Consider the following 22,500-nt stretch of genomic DNA (forward strand, 5'->3'; position numbering starts at 1 on the left):
ACACACGCTAATCAGTGTCCTTCTTTACCTACATAGGACATATAGGAGTTAGGCAAATGGATGCTTATTACTCAGCAGGTAGATTTGGGGTCCACACATCCCCCCCATCCCTAGTTCACATGGACAGTAAATTTTTATACACAGTGAACCTCTGTCAATCCCAGAGAAAGACATGAACCCAAAACCACTTCAGTGGGTCACTGGTTGTACCACAAAGATACCATGACTATAAATTATAGTTTCCTTATTGTAGTATGTTACATTTTCAGTTCTCTAGCTGTTGTTAAATTTCATATTATTCTGGAATCTTAAGATTTTCCATCTCTCCAAGGCTGTTGTATCCTCCTCTAATGTCACACTCCTGGTCTCCATGTTATTGCATCCTCCAGTGCTTATTCATATTCTCCATTTAGCAGCAACTTAATGTTCCACCTCCGTTTTTCCTGTTGTTCTTTTTGTTAAGTTATTTTTAATTTTAATCCTTCTACTTAGTCCTTTTTAGATCTTATAATACTTCATCTGCTTTATCTCAGACATTTTCTTTAAGTTCCTGATTCCATTCTATGACACCTTCCTTTTTTCTGTTACTTTGCCAGCTTGGCCTCCTCTAATACTTGTAGACACATTTATTCTTTTCCTTGTCTATCCTTTGCTGGGATTTGAAGGCTTCCTTCCTACCTTTAATGTCACTCCACACATCTGTTTGATTATGTAATCATTCTACCAGTGATGTCAGCAATGTCAGCCTTCCTCTTTTTTTCTTTTTTTTTTTCATATTCAAAGTAGTGTTGTGGTTATAAGTTCTCCAGTTTCTTTTCGTTCAGTTCCTTTATTGCTCATGAAATATGTTGATTTCTGGTAAATGATAAAGTGAGTGTACAGTTAATTTTGGATGTCTGATTGATTGGTCAACACCATGATCATTCTCTCTCTCTCTCTCTCTCCAAGTGCAAAGAATCCTTGCACTGATTTATTTATGTAACTGAATTCAGAACCTGAATATTTTTGTAGGTCCATGGGATGATGTTTCTACGAAGTTATTAATAAAGTATGTCAAAGAAGTTCCTGCCGCATATTTCATAGCTGCTGACAATGTCAAACGGACTGAAGCTTGGGAATTAATTCGGAACAAGCTTGGTGAGGCAGATCATCATTTTACAGTTCTTCAGGTTAGTTAAAGTATTAAACTGCCAGCTATTTACAAAGGATTCAAGCAATTTGTCCTTTGTGCTTAATATGATTCATGTTTTTATGTTGTATAATTCAGGTTTTTTATATTTTTTCTTTTTGTTTCTTAATTATGATTTCCATATAAATAACTTACCACATAATTACATAGCTGTAGTTCCTAGCTATTGTGGCAACTTAAATTTTGAAATTCGTGGTAGCACTTCCATTGTTTTAGTGTGGGTAACTAGCCCTGCTCAATTTTGGGGAAGAATATGTACAACACAGCTGAAGAGCTCAATTCGTTTCTGCTTGTCATTGACTGAACTTCAGTTGTTAGAGCAGCTTGATTTTGTATTTTCACCGCATGATTGTGTCTGATCGATGTTTTGGTGACATATTACTTCTGTTGGTAGTCTTCTTCATGCTATTTATAGGTAGATTAGGAGATTTTTATTTTTACCTTTCCCTGATTAAGACATTTTTTGGACCATGTCTGACTGTAGTACTGCTAGTATCCAGTTTTGTAGCAAGGACTGCAAAACTAGACTGTCGAAAGCCCTGTACGATTCACATACAATTTGTCAGTTGTATAGGACAAATTTGGTCTAGTGGTCTGACTTGTGATGACTGTAGGGACTGGGAGCAGGGGAAGTGGAAGATGTTAAAGGCATATCTTGACAGACTTTAGAGTGATGGGAAGAGGATAGTGGCTACAAGAGCCAAAGCTAGGAATTTAGCTAGCAAAGTATCTTCTAAATCAGGTTTAGCTGATTTACCTGTTGTGTCCTCACCTGTAACTGCCATTTTTCCCATCACTAGCCCTCTGACTTTTCAACCTACTCCATTACCTGGCTCCTATGCTTCCAACTCTAATGCCATCACCAGCCTTGTAGCTATAATATGTAGACCAGAAATTCTGTGTACTACTTATACTAGAGCCCAATTAGGGGCATCCATTAAGGTCCTTATGGACAAGGTGAATGCTAGTGATGTAGATGCAAGTGCAGTGTCAGTGGAGGGGGTAACTACTTGTCCTGCTGATGCTCCTAGACAGAGGTCCCTGCCAGACTCCCCTAAACCTGGGAGGAGGCATACTGGAAGTCCAAGGGAGGTTGATGGGGTATCGACAAGGGTAGTTGCTCCCTCAGTCAAGCCTGTTGTCTGTAGGTCCTAGGCATCAGTAGACAACCATTGGAAAGGCGCCCATAAGGATGTACATTCGTTGTACTCTAGTGGTTTGGACTCTAATGTGGACATGCAGCACTGATGGCACTTTACTATAGTGATTCTAGGCCATTGAAAAGGCACATCTCAGTTGCTTATTGCTCTTCTCCACTCCCCTGTAAGTGGCTTGGGACAATTCTGAATGTTTGTCTTCTGAGCTTTCAGTTGTGGAGTGACAATACTTTTCACCAACATGCTCCTCCTTCTCTAGGACACCTCCACAAGTGTCCGAGTGCCCAGTTGTGTCTGAGCATCCACCAGTGTCCAAGCGGGTACCATCTGTCCATTTTGTGCCAGATGTCATGCTTCAGGCACAGGTACCACCTCATCAGTTTGAGTGGTTTCGTCCTCTCCCATGATTCCTGACCCTTAGTTGGACCCATTCAGCTCTAACTTTTTAACATTTTGGGACTTTTGTGGAAGCCTCCTGCAGTGGCACAGGATCTGTCGGACTTTGCTCCCTTCTGCTTATGTAGTGCTTCTCAAGTATTTTTTATTAGTTACCCGACCTTCACTCAAGTGGCCCTGACTTCTGCATCAGCTTTTATGATGATAAATCATCCTGTGGAGTCTTCCAGGCACCCCAAGATGGTCCTTCCCTCCTTATCAAGGAAATTTTTGTCCGAGATTATGGATGGCCCTCGGAGAGGAGGGAACTTGGCAAGGCTGTCTTCTGTTCCCTACCCTCACGCCTTTCATGGAGGTGATACCTTTCGAACACTACAGGAGAAGCTATTTCCATGGGAGTCACACCATTCTCCGAGGGGGGACTTCTCCAATCTGATTGATTCGTGTTGCATGTCAGCCTTCAATTTTGTTAACATTATGTTTACATAGACGAGCTCGACCTTTTAGTTCATGATATTTATGGTCTTTGAGGTGTTCAGTTTTTGGACTGAATCATTGGGGCCCTTGCAAAGAAAATAGGAGACTGTGGCATTCTCGCAGGGGATTTGTCTTCGGACTGGCTGGGTGTCCTCTCGTGTGGTGTGGACAAAGCCATTAGGGACGGCTCTCTGGAACTCTTTTCTTTGAGGCTGCTGAAAAATAGGGAGCTGTGGTGTTCTTTCACCACCAAAGGGGTAGTTTCCTCCCAGAGGTCTGCTCACATATTGTTACCTTTGGATTGTTTTCATCTTCCTTGGGCTACAGTGGAGCACATAGAAATGGAACTTCAGAAAAAAATTCACACAAGATCTGGCACAGTCAACCAATGTCTCAAGGAGTCATTCTCTTTTGGTTCTAGAACAGTCTCCCCTCTTCAACAGCAGCCCTTTTGAGGCAATAGAGCAAGAATTCAGCCTCAACTGCGCGCAAACTTACGCTCATTCAGACCAGTCAAGAATTCTGCTGCTAGGCCCTCCTCTTGCAAGTGAGGATCCCATTCTGTATGTCCCAGTGGGAGCCAGGCTTCTCCATTTTTGGGTAAAATGGGAAGTCAGAAACTTAGAAACCTCCTGTAGTGTCATGGCCCATGGCATTGACAGTCTACACTGTAGGCACAGAGAGGTTTTTGGTTCAGTCGGAAGAGGTCTTTTTCCCTCTCAGCAAGAGATTTGTAGAAGTGGTTGATGATGTAAGCACAGAAGGTTTCCCCAACTGTCAGTTTGTGGTCCCCAAGTCATCGGGAGTTTGGAGACCTGTCCTCAACGTCAGTGCTCTGAATCTCTTTATTCAGCGTGTGAAATTCAGAATGGAAATAAATTAATCAGGAATCAGTCTTCTCATCCATTCACTAGGGTAATTGGATGGTAACCATCAATATGCAGGATGCATACTTCCATGTCCCAATATGTCAGGGCTCCAGGAAATACCTAAAGTTTGTTTCAAGGCTAAGTCTTTGAGTTTTGGGTACTGTGCTTTGGCCTATCTACAGCTCCTCAAGTATTTACTCATGTTCCTGCCCCTCTGGTGAAGTCGCTCCATCTCATGAGCATCAATATCTGCCTGTATTTGGATGATTGACTTCTACGCTTTCCCTGGACAGAAAAGTGCATGGAGGACCTTCGAAACACACTTCTCACCCATGATATGGGCTCACTAGTCAGCCTACAAAAGTCACAACTAGTTCAGACTCATGTAATTCTCTATTTTGGGATGACAATCGATTAAATTTTCAGGCATTTTTTGTCCCCCAAAGAGTTGAGCATGCCTTCAGACAATTCAAAACTTCCTCTGTCTCTCCCATCCTGTTCAGCCAACAAATGGATGCGCCTGCTGAGCATACACTCCTCCTTCAAGAAGTTCATACCTTTAGGAAGAATTACATAAGAGTACTGCAATTCTCCCTAAAGGCCAGTTATAACAGGAAAACATTTCCAGGCCTCTTCATGTTTCCATCATGCCAGAAATCAAGAAAGACCTTCAGTGGAGGCTATCAGAAGGAAGGCTTTTAGTAGGGAAGTCTCTCCTTGCTTTGAGCCTCAGCCTAGCCTTATACTTGGACACATCAGATTTGGGTTGGGGGAATTCTTTTGGAGGACATGGAAGTTTCCAGAACATGCTCCCCAAAGGAGAGGATACTCCACATCTCTGTAAGAGAACTGAAGGCAATATACATTTGGGCCTCCAGTCACTTGCAGAAGCAACCTTCCACAAGATAATAGTGGTCCATACAAACAACACGACCACTCTGTCCTACAGCAGAAATGAGGGAGGTTCCTGAATCCTTCTTTTATGACAGAGCAAAGGCTCTCCTTCACTGGGTGCAGGAAAATCGCACCAAGATTGTTATGCAATTCATCTAGGGCAAGCTGAATACCCTGGCGGACGAACTTAAGTTGCTGCATCAATAGACCTGTTTGCAATGTCGAGAAACCATCGCCTCCCAGTGTATTATTCTTCAGCCCCGGACCCATTGGTATGGGCAACGGATGCCATGCTCCAGGACTGGTCAAACCTGGATGTGTATACTTTCCTGCCTTTCAGCATGGTCAGGGAAGTTTTAAATTTTTAACTGCAATGTATCTGCTCTTGCTCTGAAGACTGTCAGGAAACTTGTCAGAGTGATGGGCTTTTGAAGACCAGCTTCAGAGGTGATTGCAAAGTGTAGACAGCAATCAATCTTCTTCTAAGGTCTACCAGGCCAAGTGGGCAGACTTCTGCAGCTGGTGTAGAAGTCAGAAGACATAATGTCTCTTCTACAACCTGTATAATGCAAATTGCAGATATTTGCTCCTCTTGAGGTCATTTAGAGGTTTAACTTTGTCTACCATCAGAAGATACAGAGCCATACAAGGTTCTGTTTTTAGACACTGAGGCTTGAATCAGTTGTCTTATCAGGATATTGGCGATTTAAATAAAGTCCTTGACACGACAAGGCAAGAGAGGACAGATTCAGTCTTCTAGAACCTGGTCATCATCCTTAAATGGCATTCAGGCCCTCAGTTGATCCCCTTTGCTCCGTCTCTTTCAGATATTTAACCAGGAAAACCCTTTTTCTTGTTGCTTTGGCTTTGTCCAAGAGAATCAGTGAGCTGCAGGCCATAGATAGAGAGTCGGATTCTCTCAAAGAGATGCGGTCTGCTCTTTTACGCTTGTTTTTTTTTGGCCAAGAACGATACTTCTTCCAAGGACTGGTGTCGTTCTTTCATCATTAAGAACCTGATGGTCATCCTTGGCCCAGAAGACAAAGAGAGAGCCTGTTGCCCTGTAAGGGCTTCAACACATTACCTTGATAGGGCTAGAGGATCAGAGGCCCATCCAGCAACCTCTGGTGCTCGGTTAAAAATCCTTCCCAACCTCTGTCCAAGGATGCGTTGTCATTCTTTTTGAGAGAGATTACCTCCGAGTTTCACCCAGGGATTCGGGAGGATTCTTTACCTGTCTTTAACCCGAGAAATGCGTCAATATCATTTTACAATAGTCCGGTGTTGTGGCTATCTTGACAAACATGTTACTCTTCAGAATCTAATACATAATTCTACCAATGGCTTTGTAATTACTTCGTGCATGAGTTAACAAAATATTTTTTCCCTCTTTCTCTTTGTTATTTAGTTATGGTATGGTTCCAAGGGCAGTTTCCTTCAGATCCCATAGGTAGTCCTGGTAAGGTAGGTTCACCGTTGAATCCTGAGATCCTGAGGATTGTTTATTTCTGGCCAATTCTGAGCCAAGAATGAAATCTTCCCTTCCTCCTTCTGGGAGTTTGGACTCGTTTCCTTCGGCGGGGGATTCCTTGGATTCCCCTTCCTCAAAGGTTCCCTTCCCTTCAGGAATTACATCAGAGCCGTTGTCCTCGAACGTTGAACAGTTTGATTTGGCGGAGTATAATGGAAACGTTTTAGGCCTTTCACAGTGGTACAGGTCTTTAGTTAGGCAATGTTTTCTTTTGGAGTTTTGTAACATTCAAGATCATGTTCTGAAAAAATTCCCAGAATGCTCTAATGATATGTTTTTTGGATTTTCATAGGGGTAAGGAGTCTATTTTCTGTCCCTTAAAAGGATGACATTGTCGTCAGTTTCTCTTCCCTCGGTTTCTGTGAGTTCTGTTGCGGTTTCAGAGTTTTCCTCTTTCAAGACTTCACCTTTTTCTGTTCCTCTTGATAGTTTTTCTTGTTCAGGAGAGGGTTCGATTTCCTCTCTTCCTTCTCAGGTTACTCCTTTCGGTATTTCTTCTTCCACTGGTTTCGATGTTTCTCTGACAGGTGCGGCGGTTACCTGTTCCACTTCATCAATCGCAGGGCCCAGGATAGATCCAATTGTGTCTTCCTCTATCTTCCTGTCTCCTCCATCCTTCCCAAGGTGGGAGAGATCCCACTGGATCTAGGAACTGGAATTGGTTTGATTTTGGGTTTGGTATCGTGTCGTTCAGATTTCTGGACTTTGTCAGGTCCGATGGTTTCTCAGCTGGGTCGATTATGTCCTTACGTTGTGGTATCTTTAGCTCCAGGTGTATGTACGATTGGTGCGTCTCCTTCACTTGTTGTTCCAAACCAAGTTGTTGAGTCACGGTCGTGAGGCACAAGATCTGCGCAATTCGGGCGGTGTTTTGCCTCTGCAAGTTTCTTTTGGTCGTCTGGTGCTGTCCGCTGCTCCTGGTAGGGGAGCTGATTTGGCTCAACTATTTGTGGTTGGCTCGAGTGCGGGTTTGATGTCTGCCCCTGTTAATTCTTTAGGTGTAGGTCAAGAAGGGTTAGGTTATCCGACTGTTCAGGGTGGTATTCCAGGAAGTCCGTCTTGCCTCTGCTTCTCCTCCTGCTCAGATGTATGCGGAAGACATAGAGATTTTGCGGTAGAGGACTTAGGTCCTCCCCCTTCTGTAACAGGCTGTTCTCTTGCAGGCGACAGCAAGTATAGGCGAATGATAGACCTCATTTACTGTTTGTTTCCTCAGTCGAAAGGGGATGAGGAACCCTTTAAACCAAACCAAGCAATGTTTGAGAAACTGTTCTCTACCAAACCTTTGGTTTTGCATCCGTCCTGTAAGTTGCCTTGGTTTGGTCGTGTTGAGCAAGCCCTGAGGGAGGCGGACTGTTGGTTAGCTGTGGTAGTTGGGGGCGGGTAAGCAGGACTGCTATTATTCCCAGTCGCAAACCTTTATTGAGCATCGACAGGGAACAAGTTGGTTGGTATTTTGCTGAGAAAAACAGTTTTGCTTGAGGACACCATCAGGAATCAATCTGAGGCTCTCTCCCACACTATGTAGATGCTTTTGGGCCTCATGGGCTTCTTAAAACATGACAGGTATACCCCTTCAGATCCTGGTCTCTTCGACAAACTTATTATGTCGGTATCGATGAAGTTAGCTCATCAGGCTAATGTCTTGGTGAGTTGTACTACCTTTGTTGGCAGGAAGAGGAGGGATCTTTACCTGAGCCATCTCACCCCCTCATTTCCCAAAGATTCATATGCGGGTTTTGTCCAGGGCTCCTCTCACGCTCTGTGACTGTCTCTTCAAGGAGGAGGATGTCTCCTCCATGGTAAATTTTGTTTCCTCCGCTTCGGTGCTTGAGTCTCAATAAGCTATGATTCGTGTGGCTGCTCAGAGTGGTAGGTCCCCTAAAGGTGCTTGTAAGTCTTCACCAGCTAAGCGCTCTGGGTCATCTTCCCTGGCTAGGTCCCCCAAGAAAGTCAGGTTCTCTTAAAAACCTACATCTGCCTCCACAAAGCCCTCTTCTGGGAAGGAGGGTTTTTGGAGACACCAGTAGGAGGTTGGTTGCCCCCCTTTGTTGGGAAAAGTGGGGTGCAGAGAGTTGGGTGGTGGAGGTCTTAAGAGTGAGGTACAAGATCCCTTTCCATTTGGCCCCTCCACTATCCAATTCCCTGTTGGTTCTTGCAAGCTATTCCCTGTCTTCCGTCAAAGGGATGGCTTTGGTTACGGAGTTTCTTTCTTTGTGGGACAAGGGAGCGTTAGAACTAGCTCCCCCCACTTTAGGGTTTTACAGTCAGATCTTTGTAATCCCCAAGTCGGATGGTTCTTGGAGGCCCTTCATAGATCTTTCGGGCTTGAATCGCTTCATAGTTTCCACAAAGTTTCACATGGAAACGACTCAGTCGGTGCTGAGATCAATCCAAAAACACGACTGGATGGTGTCAGTGGACCTCAAGGATGCATATCTCCAAGTTCCAGTACATCCAGAATCTCAGAGATTTCTTCGCTTATCGGGTCCACTGGGAACCTTCCAGTTCAAGGTCCTCTGTTTCGGGCTGACCACAGCACCTCAGTTGTTCATGATGGTGATGGCTCCAGTTTCTGCTATCATGCATCGTCAAGGCTTCCGCATGAGGAGGCACCAGGACGATTGGCTAATCCAAGCTTGTCCCAGGGAGGAAGCTATAAGGGAAAGGGATTTCTTTTTAAAGCTCTGCGGGGCTTTAGGAATCTTCATCAATATGTCAAAGAGTTCCCTGTCCCCTTCGCAGACAATTACATATCTTGGCATGAGGATTCAGACGCCTCGTTTGAGGGCTTTCACGACACCAGAACGAGTACGGTTGATTCTGAGTCAAGTAGAGTGCTTCCTCTCGGACAGGGCTCAGCTCACGAAAGAGTGGAGAAGTCTTCTAGGGAAGATGTCATCAGTGTCCCTTCTAATGCCAGGCTTTTGTCTCCGGATGCGTTCTCTGCAGGTACATCTCAGGAATCGCTAGGACTTTCGGGAAGAGAACGCAGTGATAATCTGGGACAATTCCTGCCTTGAGGATCTTCGGTGGTGGTCAGAAGAGGCTCTTCTGGCCACCAGCGTAAGTCTTGCCCTCCCGATTCCAGACATTCATCTGTACTCAGATGCCTCAAATTAGGGTTGGGCCGCAACCCTGCAGAAATCTCAGGCCTAGGGCCTTTGGAGAGATTCGGATTGGGAGGAGTCCATAAATGTCCGAGAGTTAAGGGCCATAGAGGAGGCGCTGTTAAACTTCGAAGTCCTGGTTCGGGGCAAAGTTGTAGCGCTCTTCTCGGACAGCACCACAGCTCTGTCTTACCTGAAGAAAGAGGGAGGTTCGAAATCATCAACCCTCAACTTGATCTCACAGAAAATCTTGTGCTGGTGGGAAAGTTGCAAGGTATTGTTGCTTCCGCAATTCGTCGCGGGGAAGCTTAATGTCCTGGGAGATGCTCTGAGTTGTTCGGAAGAGGTGCGGGGAAGCGAATGGACTTTAGCACAAGAGGTAGTCCTTTCGCTGTTGAAGAAGTGGCCAGCCACGGTGAATCTTTTTGCCACCTAAATGAACTACCGTCTCCTGGTGTACCTCTCTCCAGTAGCGGACACGATGTCTTGCTGAATGGACGCTATGCTCCACCCTTGGGACAACCTCCAGATATATGCCTTCCCTCCGTTCAGCCTCATTCATCAGGTCCTGACAAAACTGAGAGGGTGCAAGAATATGGAAATGACACAAATTGCTCCGTTTTGGCCTCAGAGACCTTGGTTCCCGGACCTCTTAGAATTACTTTCTGAGCTGCCAATCCTCCTGCCAGAAAGGAAGGATCTGCTCAAACAGCCCCATTCCTATCATTAACACAAGAACCTTCATGTGCTCAAGCTAGTTGCATGGAGACTGTGCAGTGAGCAGCCCGACATTCCGGTCTTTCGAGAGGGGTGGCTCGACAACTTTCTATGTGCCTAAGGAAGTCAACCAGGAAAATATACCAGGTAAGGTGGGAAATGTACCGTACCTGGTGTAGGAGCCAAGGGCTCGGTATTTCTTGCTCTACAATAGCCAAGGTGGCAGAGTTTCTTATCTTCCTCAGGAAGTCAAAGTCTCTCTCGTACTCCACCATCGCGGGCTATAGGTCCATGTTAGTGAGCACCTTTAGATTCCATTTGCCGGAGGTTTCGAGTAGCAGAATTCTTCATGATCTTCTCAGATCTTTCAAGTTCAAATGTCCGATTGTTCCGCTTCAGGCATCTTCATGGGATGTAGCAGAAGTTTTAAGATTGATGAGCTTGCAAGCCTTCGAGCCGTTTCAGAACTTGTCCTTATGAGAGCATACCAAAAAGGTGGTGTTTCTGGTAGCCCTGGTGACTGCTAAAAGAGTCGGGGAGATTCAAGCCGTCTCTAGATCAGTTTCTTTTGCTGGTAAGCACTTGTATCTTGCTTACCTCCTGGAGTTTGTGGCTAAGTCAGAGTCAGAAACTAATCCTCTTCTGAGGGAGTTTAAGGTGTTATCTCGAAGATTTCGTTGGAGGTGACGTTGCTGAGATGCAACTTTGCCCAGTACGTGCACTGAAGTGTAACCTGTCGCACACTTCCAAATTATTGCTGCTGCTGCGGTCCTTGTTTGTTTCGCCCAGGAATCCCTCTAGACTGCTATGGAAGAATGCAATCAGCTTTTTCCTAAGGGATGTCATTTCCCAATCCCCACCCAGAGAAACTACTTTGGATAACAGTATTCCGCACCCAAGGGAGCACAGAATCAGAAGTTTAGCAACATCTTCAGCTTTCTTGAGAAACATCTCAGTAAAGAAGATTTTAGAAGCGGCATCTTGGAAATCAGTATCGGTTTTCACTTCTTTTTATTTAAGAGATATGCAGTTTGTGTCAGAGGGGGGTTACTTGCTAGGACCATTTGTAGTAGCTAATACAGTTCTAGGTTAGTTGGGTATTGGGGCGGGTTCTATAGGTGTATTAGTTTTTTCTCATGCTTTTGTAGTTTTAATTTGCCTACACTTCTTGGATTATGTCCTGGTTTTTCTTTGTGTACTATCCCGGGTAGGTATGCTTTTGCGACGGCTCAGCTCCCTCCTCGCAACGGTTTAAGAGTTATCATTCTCCTTCAAGCCGACATCAGGAGACATCTGCCCTTGGAACTTATTCTCCATACATGAGAGGTATATGATACCACATGGGAGATGTACAGTTCCCCTCTGTACATGAGAGGTATATGATACCACATGGAAGGCTCAAGGAAGAATCTGCCCTTGGAACCTACCCCTCATCCATGGGAGGCTGTACATCCCCATGGGGATATACAGTTCCCCTCCACATATGAGAGGTTTTTGATGCCTCATAGGAGGTTAAACGAGACCAAGACGAGATTTAGACTAATAGACTAATGTTGAAGTATTCGTTCCTTCCATTTTCCTTACCTGAGCACTGATTGAAGGTGAGTTGATGGTTTTAATTCAAGGTAGTAGATTATTACTGCCTACCAATGTACTTAGGTTGGTCAGGCTGAACTATGATTGAGCCCGCCTCCAATTAAATGTTGTAAATCGGGCTACTTCAGGTGTTCAGGTGGTGTATTGCAATATGGAATTTTCATATTAAAACTAATATTGTAATACCTACCTGAACATCTGAATGAAACCCCCCTCCTCCCTTCATCAAATGATTAATGATCCTAGTGGTTGATGTTTGTAGTAACCGCCGGCTGGTTGCAGCAAGCAGTGTTGCCAACCATGGACAGGTGACTCAGTGAATGTTGTTTACCTGCAGCGCTGGTAGTGCTGGCAGTTAAAAATTTTACCCAAATGTGGGTCATTTTGTGGGATTTTATTCGGGCTGGTCAGGTGACCAGGGCTAATTCAGGTGTTCAGGTAGGTATTACAATATTAGTTTTAATATGAAAACTCTATTTTTCTCCACTATTATTTGTGGTAGAGTTGCATCCATGCTGCTGATGCACGATAATTTAAAGTCATTAGAAGTGTGAACATTTTGTTTTCTCAGGTTCAGCTACAACTGCAGCTTAAATGTGGTAGTGCTATATTTCCTTGCCAATATTTTCTCCATAGAAAATAAAGGTATAATGCAAAAATATGAAGTCCTGTTCTACTTAACGTCATTTGTAACATAATAACTGTAATTTTCTACTATCGTATGATGACTGAAATGCAAGAAAACATTGTTGTTACTGGATATGGTTCGGTTGTTGTAGCAAAACAACTGTTATCATTCAGTTGTTTGTGGCTGCAACATTTAACCCTTAAACGCCGAGCCGCTATTTACCAAAGTGTCTCTTGTATGCCGGCGGTGTTCGGGAGTGAGCGCCGAAGTGGAAAAAAAGTTTTTTTTAAAAATCACAGCACGCTTAGTTTTCAAGATTAAGAGTTCATATTTGGCTCCTTTTTTTGTCATTGCCTGAAGTTTAGTATGCAACCATCAGAAATGAAAAAAAATCATATATAGATATTGAAATATATGACAGTGCAAAAAAAATTTCATATATAGTTATATACAAATCGCGCTCTGAGCAAAACGGTTAAAGCAAATGAGTTAATTTTTGTCGTTGTATTGTACACTAAATTGTGATGATTTTGGTATATAACAAATTGTAAAACGATCAAAGCAACACAGAGAAAATATTATCACAATATGATGCATGAATTCGTAATGCGCGGATGTAAAAAAAAAGTTTTTAAAAAATTCACCATAAATAAAGATATTGTGCTAGAGACATCTCGTTTGTTGCAAAATGAAGGTAATTGATTGAATATTACTAGACTGTAAGTGTTTTAGTTTACAACTGCAGTTTTCTACCATTTCAGTCAAGTTAAAGTTGACCGAATGTCGAATTTTTTCTATTTATCGTGATTTATATGAAAATATTTCAAAACTGATAAAAGCTACAACCATGAGTTATTTTTTGTTGTATTCTACATGAAATTGTGCACATTTTCATATATAAAACTTTATGTAATGCCTAATGTAAAATGGTGCAAACATTACGACAATCTGACTAAAGAATTTCTGAGATTTTCGGCAGTTACCGCGCGGACGTAAGGAAAAAGTTTTTTCAATAATTCACCATAAATTCGAAATATTGTGCTAGAGATTTCCAATTTGTTGCAAAATGAAGGTAAATGATGGAATATTACTAGAATGTAAGAGTTTTATCTTACAATTGCGTTTCATGTATTCTACATGAAATTGCGCACATTTTCATATGTAAAACTATGTAATGGCTAATATAAAAATTATAACAAAGTGATGAAATAATTTCCGAGATGCGTCGCTAATGCTTTTTAGTGTGAGAAGAAAGAAATTTGCGCATGCGCGCCTGGGTAACGCTTGTTAGCAAAACAACAGCCTGATCCATGAACTCCCAGCATCCCTCAAGGCACGTGATTCAAAATTTTCCACCAAGTACAGTGTTCCCCCCGTATTCGCGTTCTCCGGATTCGCGGACTCACACATTCGCGGATTTTTCTTTGGAATCTATCTAGAAATTATTCGCGGACGGACTCGCCCATTCGCGGAATTTTCCGACGAAAATAATCACTAATTAGTGTATTTTGATGTTTATTTTCATGACTAAATACATTTTTATGATACAAAAATGATTTACTTAATTGAATTTTCAGAAATATTAATTTTGATTAAATACTGTTATTAGTAATTTAATAAGTTTAAATGATATCACATAATAAAAATAATAATTCTCTCTCTCTCTCTCTCTCTCTCTGCTCTCTCTCTCCTCTCTTCTTCCTCTCTACTACAAAGATGTATGTTTTTTTGTAGGATAAATGATTTACTATTTTCAAATATTAATATTAATTTATACAGCAATAATATCAATTCATTAAAGAAAATACCATAGTGAATTAGTATAAGATTTTTTTTAGCTTATAAATTTTAAAAAACAAAAAAATTATGGAAGAACGAAGGAAATCCCAGTCAGATTCGTTTCTCTAACTCAAGGTACTAAAACTCAGATATACGTATCAAAGTAATTGACCGGAGGGGGAAGGAGCTGATTTCTGTGGCTGCCAGTCGACTTGGGCATGAAATTTCCACCCCCTCTCTCTCTCTCTCTCTCTCTCTCTCCTCTCTCTCTCTCGTCTCTCTCTCGTCGTCTCTCTCTCGCTCTATTCTCTCTCTCTCTCTCACTGAGATGAGAGATTTTTATGGTACATATATCGTAATAGTTTATTAATGAATTGGTCAAATAATAATAATAACTGTAATTACAAAAATCATATGTGAAAGTATTTTACAAATACTATGATAATCTCTCTCTCTCTCTCTCTCTCTCTCTCTCTCTCTCTCTCTCTCTCTCTCTCTCTCTCTCTCATCTCTCAAAGCGATGTATGTTTTATGGATGATGATTTACTAATTTTCAAATATCAATATTAATGTAAACATCAATAATATAAATCATTAAAGAAAATACTGAAGTGAATTAGCAAGATTTTATTTTATAAATAAAAGAAATACGTAAGAAGAATGAAAGAAAATGCTCTTTGCCACCCCGCATCTCTCTCTTTGAACTCCAGTAGCAAGCCGAGTTGGCTGGGGTCAACAACTGTGTTACCATATCTCAGGATAATGTAAACTCTCTCTCTCTCTCGTCTCTCTCTCTCTCTCTCTCTCTCTCTCTCTCTCTCTCTCTCTCTCTCTCTCTCTCTCTGATGAGAGAATTTCTATGGTACATGTGTAATGTTTATTAATATTTTTGCATATAATAATAATAGTAATATAACTATATTCAAAATTCATATGTGATAGTATTTTAAAGAAGTACAATAATCTATCCACTTCACTCTTTTAAATAAGGACAACCCTCTCCTCTCTCTCTCTCTCTCTCTCTCTCTCTCTCGTCTCTCTCGTCTCTCTCTCTCTCTCTCTCTCTCTCTCTCTTCACTCTTACTGATGAGAAGATTTTTTATGGTACATATATGCATAATATGTTTATTAATATTTTCAAATAATAATAATAATAACTGTAATTACAAAAATCATATGTGAAAGTATTTTACAAATACTACGATAATCTCTCTCTCTCTCTCTCTCTCTCTCTCTCTCTCCTCTCTCTTCTCCTCTCTCTCATCTCTCTCTCTCTCTCTCTCTGAAAGCAATGTATGTTTTTTGATGGGAGATGATTTACTAATTTTCAATATCAATCATATAATGTAAACATCAATAATATAAATTCATTAAAGAAAATACTAAAGTGAATTAGCAAGATTTTATTTTATAAATAAAAAGAATTACGTAAGAAGAATGAAAGAAAATGCTCTTTACCCCGCATCTCTTTCTTTCTCTCTCTCTCTCTCTCTGCTATTGGCTGTTTATATATTTCTAATGGTAAAATGTTTAAGATTACTTTAAAATGATATTAATAATACCAATTCAATGGTATATTTGATGTAGGATAATACTTTGGAAGTAGACATATGTATTTGTGATTTCACATTTCCATTGTGCCCTTGTAAAAAGAAAATGGATGTCTCAAATAGTAACAGTATGAAAGAAAACGTGCATGACTGAATACTTATGGGGGGGACTGAATTATTTTCACATACGTAACTAAGTCATTCAGTACGTACATAGTATGTATTTATGTTACAAACATAAAATGTAAGATTTACTTTAAATATGTATTAACCTTAAAAGAACGCCGACTGGACGTATCTACGTCGAGATAAATTGTCTGTCGGGTGCCGACTGGACGTATTTTACGTCGACATACGAAAGTTTTTTTTTAAAATTCGCGGAAAAATACTTATAGGCCTACCAGCCTAAAACTTTTGAATCACGCGCCTTGGGGAATTGCTGGGAGTTACGGATCAAGGCCTTGTTTTGTTTTGAGCGTGACCCAGGTGTGCATGCGCGATATCCCTTCTTCTCGCTCCAGCCAGCATCAGTAGCGCACCATCCGAGAGCGATCTTTCGTGAAAAGCGTGTTTTTCTGGACTTGTGGGACTTTGAGCATTTGTATTGCTACAGGACATTCTAGATATGTCTCAACGACGTGTGAACCGTGAAAGGCACGTTTTACCATCGGAAGGGATTGTGTAAGGCGAGTTTTTGGACCTGGATGCTGGCGAGGGGCCAAGCACCCAGCATGACCCCGCGCCTCAAGGCCGTTCTGTGCGGCCACGTGTGGCTGAAAGTGTTTCGGGAACACATCGTATGCCTTTGGTTACCCCTAGGAAGCATGTGGGCGTCCTTAGGCATTCATAGGCATTTGGGAGGCTTTCCAACCAAGGGACATAGACGAATATACTTTCGGAGCTTGATCGGGAACATGTCGCAAGTCCTCATTTTGATGGCGGATGGTCATCGAGTGATGAGGACATCAGTCCCGATGAAAGTGAGGATGAATATTTGCCCCCAATGTCCGTTTGAGGCTCACATCCCAAAAGTGAGCTCGAATTCAGTGGGTTCAGTGCATACGAGGGGGAAGGACATCTGAAGGAGGAGGGGGAGGGATTGGGGATACGGGCTCAAGTTTTAATCGCAGAGGACGATACAGAAAGTGAGGGCCTAAGTGAGGGTGATGGGCCAACGGGGGGGGGGGGGGGGGGGTTAGTGTGCATCGTGACCCGCACCTGTTGCGCGCGCACAGGGCACGTAGAAGGTCGGCTCGTCGCGCCAGCCAAGGTGAAGGTCGGTCGTCGGAGAGTGACGAGGGGTGGACGGAGGACCCCACCCCTCCTAACATGCACCCCTTCACGGCAACCCCTGGGATGACCGTACCAGTACCCCTGACTGTTTTGGGTTCATCCACCTTTTTCCTGACACGGAATTGCTGGAATACCTGGTACACGAGACGGTGGACTACGCTCGGTACTGCCGGTATGAGCTGAAGACGACCTTGTCATATTACTGGGCGGGGTTGCAACCTCATTGACATGGCACATTTTTTGGGGCTCCACATTTATTTTGGTATGACACCTGCTGTCGACGTCAGGCAATATTGGAGGAGAAATTATTTTTTTATGTATGCCGAATGTGCCTGGCGTTATGTCCCGTGATAATTTTCCTGGCGATGGACAGGTACTTCAACGCCTTCAACCGAAGGCCATACCCCGGAATAACAGTGATCGCCTCATTTTAGTGCGTACAGTGTTGGATATATCCGTGAGCGGTGTAGTAATCTCGTGATTCCTGGAAAGAACCTGTCTTTGGTGAGGGGATGATGCCTTACAAAGGACGTCTTAGTATAAAAGTGTATAACCCCAAGAAGCCAAAGAATATGGTGTGAAATTCTTTATCATTACCGAGGCCAACACTGGATACGTTGTGGACTTTTCAGTGTATACCGGGGTCTTCTCCACGCTGCGTACACTGTATAACTCGGTATCCCTGGCCCAGGAACTGTATGAAGCAGTGTTCACGTCAGTTGGTACCCTTCGGTTGTGCGTGGGGCCCCGAATGTCCTCAAGAGGTTCGCTAGTCATCCGCAACACCTGGCAAGAGGAGAGACAGAGTGGCGGCGGAAGGGCGCTGTCTTCTGTCATCTGTTTGGAAGGGTGTCCGACTTGTCCCCATGATTACGACGAGTCATGAAACCCATCCAAGAAAAGAGATTTCGTACAGCGGAAGAAGACACGTCGACAGGGCCGAGTTGTGTTTGAGGAGTTTCGTACCGAGCGGCCTACTGTCATTGGGCACTACAACAGGCACATGGGAGGAGTTGATCTCTTTGATCAGCTCATCCAGTACTATCCCTTCGCCAGGAGAACCAGAAGGTGGACACAGAAGCTCCTCAATACATCCTTCAGTTGGCCCTCCCAAAATGCCTACATACTGTACTGTGGGTACCGCGGTGACAATCTTCCGAGGTTGACCCACATACAGTTCCTAGAGGTAGCCGGGAATGCCCTCATCAACTTCGATCCCGATGAGTGGCCTTCCATGACTGACCCCCTGCCCCGAGCTGCGATCTGCCCCTAGAGGAAAGGGCAGATAGGAGGGCCAACTTCGCTCGACCTGCCGCCTGCTGACCTGCCGCCGCCGCCCCTGCTGACGACGCCCCTCTTGCTGCCGGTCCCCGCCATCACGCTTCTCGTTGGGTAGTGGACCCTGCGTGTCGGCTGCAGCCAGGGAACACACATACTGAGGCCTTAGAAGGCGAAGGCAGAAATGGTGCCAGGTGTGCCATATGAATGGCAGAAGGAGAGACACGGTTCTTCTGTTGTCTCTGCAAAGTTGCTCTTTGCAGGATAGGGGAGTGTGACCGAAAGTACCACACTCAAGGTCATGTATTGGAGCGCGCACTAAACCGACAGCGGAGGGCGCACAAGGCCGCCGGGTCCATCAGCAGTAAGGGCGCGCATCTCCCTCCTCCACCTGTACCTCGTCATGTCGAGTGGAAAAAAATGCAAGACTCTTCAATGGACGAGGAGAAAACAAGAATAGAACGAAAGTCAGATTACGACGTGAGTATTCTGCATTTATTTTATATTTATTTTATATTTATTACAATTTTTTTATATATCTGAATGTGTGCATGATAAAATACTAATAAGACATTTCATTGTATGCGAAAAGAGAAGTGTCACCTGCATTCCATTTTATTTTATTTATGTATTGGTACCAGAATCTGAAGAATTAATATATCCCTATATTTTACGTATATATATGTTATATATATTATAGTATATATATATTATATCTGATTATATATTTATATATATTATTATATATATATATATATATATATATCGGATATATATAATATATATATATATATGTATATATATATAATATATATATCATATATAATATATACAGATATATATATATATGTATATATATATATATATATAGATATATATAGTAATATCTGATATATATATATATATATATATATATATATATATATATATACATATCTATATATATAGTATATAATATATACATATATATATATATATAATATATATATCTATATATATTCTATATATATATATATAGATATATATATATATACATATATATATCTTATATATATATATATATATATATATATATATTATATAGTATATATATATATATATATATATATATATACCATATATATATATACATCTATAATAGATATATATATATATATATATATATATATCTATATATATATATATATATATATATATACTTTTAGGGCATAGTTTTTCTCTAATACAATTCGTTAAAAGCAATTGCTTTAGTGGCATCATAAGTTTCTTGCAGGTATCTTCATACCGACGAAGTTTTTTCCGATTCTCGTTCGTCAATTTCTGGTGAAATATACGCAGACTTCCTTCTTCCATTTATTGAATTTTGTCACGACAGCTGTTTCGCCTTATGGCATTATCAGCGACTACTGACTTACAATCTGACCTTTCGGCCTATTTATCTCATCGTGTGGGAGGTATGACCTCGAGGTATGGGTACTGGTTAGTCTAGGATTAACAGCTTAAGGGCGTTGTTTTAGTTACAAAGAATATAAGGACATATGTACTGGCGACAATAAGAGTGAAAGTTTAAACAGTGGTTAAATAAATATTCAAAATACAATGCCATGTGCTAGAGTTTCCTTAAATGTATGTTCAAAATTTAATATGTTACATGTTGGTTTTAGATAAAATTACGAAAATTACATACAGGAATGAAAATGAATATAGAAATCTAAATACGGGAGTACAAATATATGTATATATTTTATAGCATGCATAAAGGTACAAGAGGTAATTTCTGTTTATACATAATGTGTATGATTTAAATTTGAGGGGTGTGTGTGTGTGTGTGTGTGTATGTCCAAAATGGTCTACGTTGGTTAACGGTTGCTGATTCGTGTTGTTGGGCGGGTCTCAGCGACCTGAGTAAGGATGTTACTTGACTTTCGCTGACGCTGGGTCTTCTCATGCCTTCCAAGGGGCGCGATGTTTTCTCTCGGTGGATTGGGCGCGCTGTCTGGTCCCTGTTGGCTTGGGGGTATTCCTTCTCCTGCTGGAGGAGTATATGGTCCGATTTCTTGTTGGACGTTCAAGGTCGGCTTCTGAATAGCGATGCTCACTGCTTCCGTTATTAAGAGGCGACCGTAGTTGTCTTCTCTGTGTACGACCTGGGTGCCTTCTATGAGCTCTGTAGAGATGGCTTCCTGTCGTGAACATCTATGTAATGTTGATGGATGGCCCCTTGATTTCTATAGCCAGCAGACGTCTCCGAAGGGTCGTTGTAGTGTGCCCGATGTAGCTTTGGCTGTGAGGTTTACACACCTCCTCTGGACAAGTAAATTTGTAAACTACATTCGTGCACATCTCCTTCGGTCCCCCCCCCCCCCCGGAGCGGTGCTGTTCTTCATTATTAAGGCTGCTACAAGGTTGGGCTTACTATATATCCTGAGGCTTATTTTATGGTAAGGGCTTTTGGGGTTACGCCTCTGTTTATTATCCCGCGTAGCGTGCAGCAATCCTCCTTGTATGCAGACCCATAATGTACACGATGGTAAATAATCAAGTTTTCCTCGTTTTTCGCCATGGTGTTGGGTTGGTAAAATTCGTCCATTTTCTTTTTTTATTGCTGCTTCGATAATTTGATCTGCATACCCGTTGTTTGTCAGCAGTTGGCGAATTCGGTCGAGTTCGTTATGTATATCTTTCCATGATGAGCTGTGTGTGAAGGTTCTGTTGACATACGCACTCACGACAGACTTTTTATATGCGTCCGGGCACTCCCCGCGTGCGTTCAAGCAACGCCCACCCAGCGTTCGTTGCTTTCGTATAAACGGTCGTCTTAAACTGCTCCTTCTTGTTGTTTTACCAGGAAGAAATGGCAAAGTCTTCTGCTGGCTGTGCTCTGTGGTGAAGTTGAGCACTGAGTTTCTTTTCAGAGCATCTGCTAGTTTTTTTGGTATCTTCAGGCTCTTTTAATTGTGACGAATATATCGTCGATGTACCGCCCATAAATCCTAGGTTTTAGATGTTCTCTAAAGGTCCTTTCTTCGACGGTGGCCATGTACATATTTGCAAAGAGACCCCTAGTGGGGATCCCATGGCGACTCCGTCTACTTGTCGAAATAATTCCCCCTGATGAGAGAGGAAAGGGGCTTCTGTAGTGCTAGCTTTCAGCATCTCTCGGAGGACATCTTCGGAAATGGGCAGCGGGTTCTTCTCGGACCTGTATACACGATCAAGAATGATGTCGATCGTTTCTTCGACGGGAACGTTCGTAAACAAACTCTCAACGTCGAGTGAGGCAATGTCGTCTTCTGGTCCTTTTTCCTGTAGGAGATCAATAAACTCCACCGCTGATTTCAGTGAATATGCACCGGGTATGTAAGGTACCAGCAAATCTTCAGGACTTTCGCTATCCTATAGGTTGGGGATGTCATCTGAGAGATGATGGGCCTTAGGGGGTTGCCTGCCTTGTGTGTTTTCACTGTTCCGTAGCAGTAACCGGACCCATAGTCTCCTTTTACCTTAGGGAATTTTACGACGTCTTGCTGATTGTTGGCCCTAGTCACAAGCCTCGACACTTTCTTTCTGAGGTCCTCGGTGGGGTCTTTTGTCAAGCGTTGGAATTTGGAAGTGTCCAGGAGGATCCTATTCCATCTTTTCAAAATAATCACTTTTCTTCATCACTACGTACACTGGATGATTTGTCACCTTTCCGTATGATGATGTCTGGGTTGCTACGTAGTTCTTTAGCGGCTTCCCTCCATGAGAAGACCCAGCGTCAGCGAAAGTCAAGTAACATCCTTACTCAGGTCGCTGAGACCCCGCCCAACACGAATCAGCAACCGTTAACCAACGTAGACCATTTTGGACATACACACACACACACACACACACACTCAAATTTAATCATACACATTTATGTATAAACAGAAATTATCTCTTGTACCTTTATGCATGCTATATATATACATATATTTGTACTCCCGTATTTAGATTTCTATATTCATTTTCATTCCTGTATGTAATTTTGTAATTTTTATCTAAAACCAACATG

The 22,500-nt window shown here is 42.3% G+C and overlaps 1 protein-coding gene across 1 annotated transcript in view; it reads left to right on the forward strand.

Moving 5' to 3' along the window:
- Positions 1–22,500, forward strand: part of LOC135215288 (uncharacterized) — a 374,690-nt gene that overhangs the window by 136,354 nt on the left and 215,836 nt on the right. Inside the window, exon 4 of the mRNA XM_064249832.1 lies at positions 1,012–1,169. Coding sequence (XP_064105902.1) covers positions 1,012–1,169 — 158 coding nt within the window. The remainder of the gene's footprint in view (positions 1–1,011; positions 1,170–22,500) is intronic.

Source organism: Macrobrachium nipponense, chromosome 5 (assembly GCF_015104395.2).
Source record: "Macrobrachium nipponense isolate FS-2020 chromosome 5, ASM1510439v2, whole genome shotgun sequence".
Classification (NCBI taxonomy): domain Eukaryota; kingdom Metazoa; phylum Arthropoda; class Malacostraca; order Decapoda; family Palaemonidae; genus Macrobrachium; species Macrobrachium nipponense.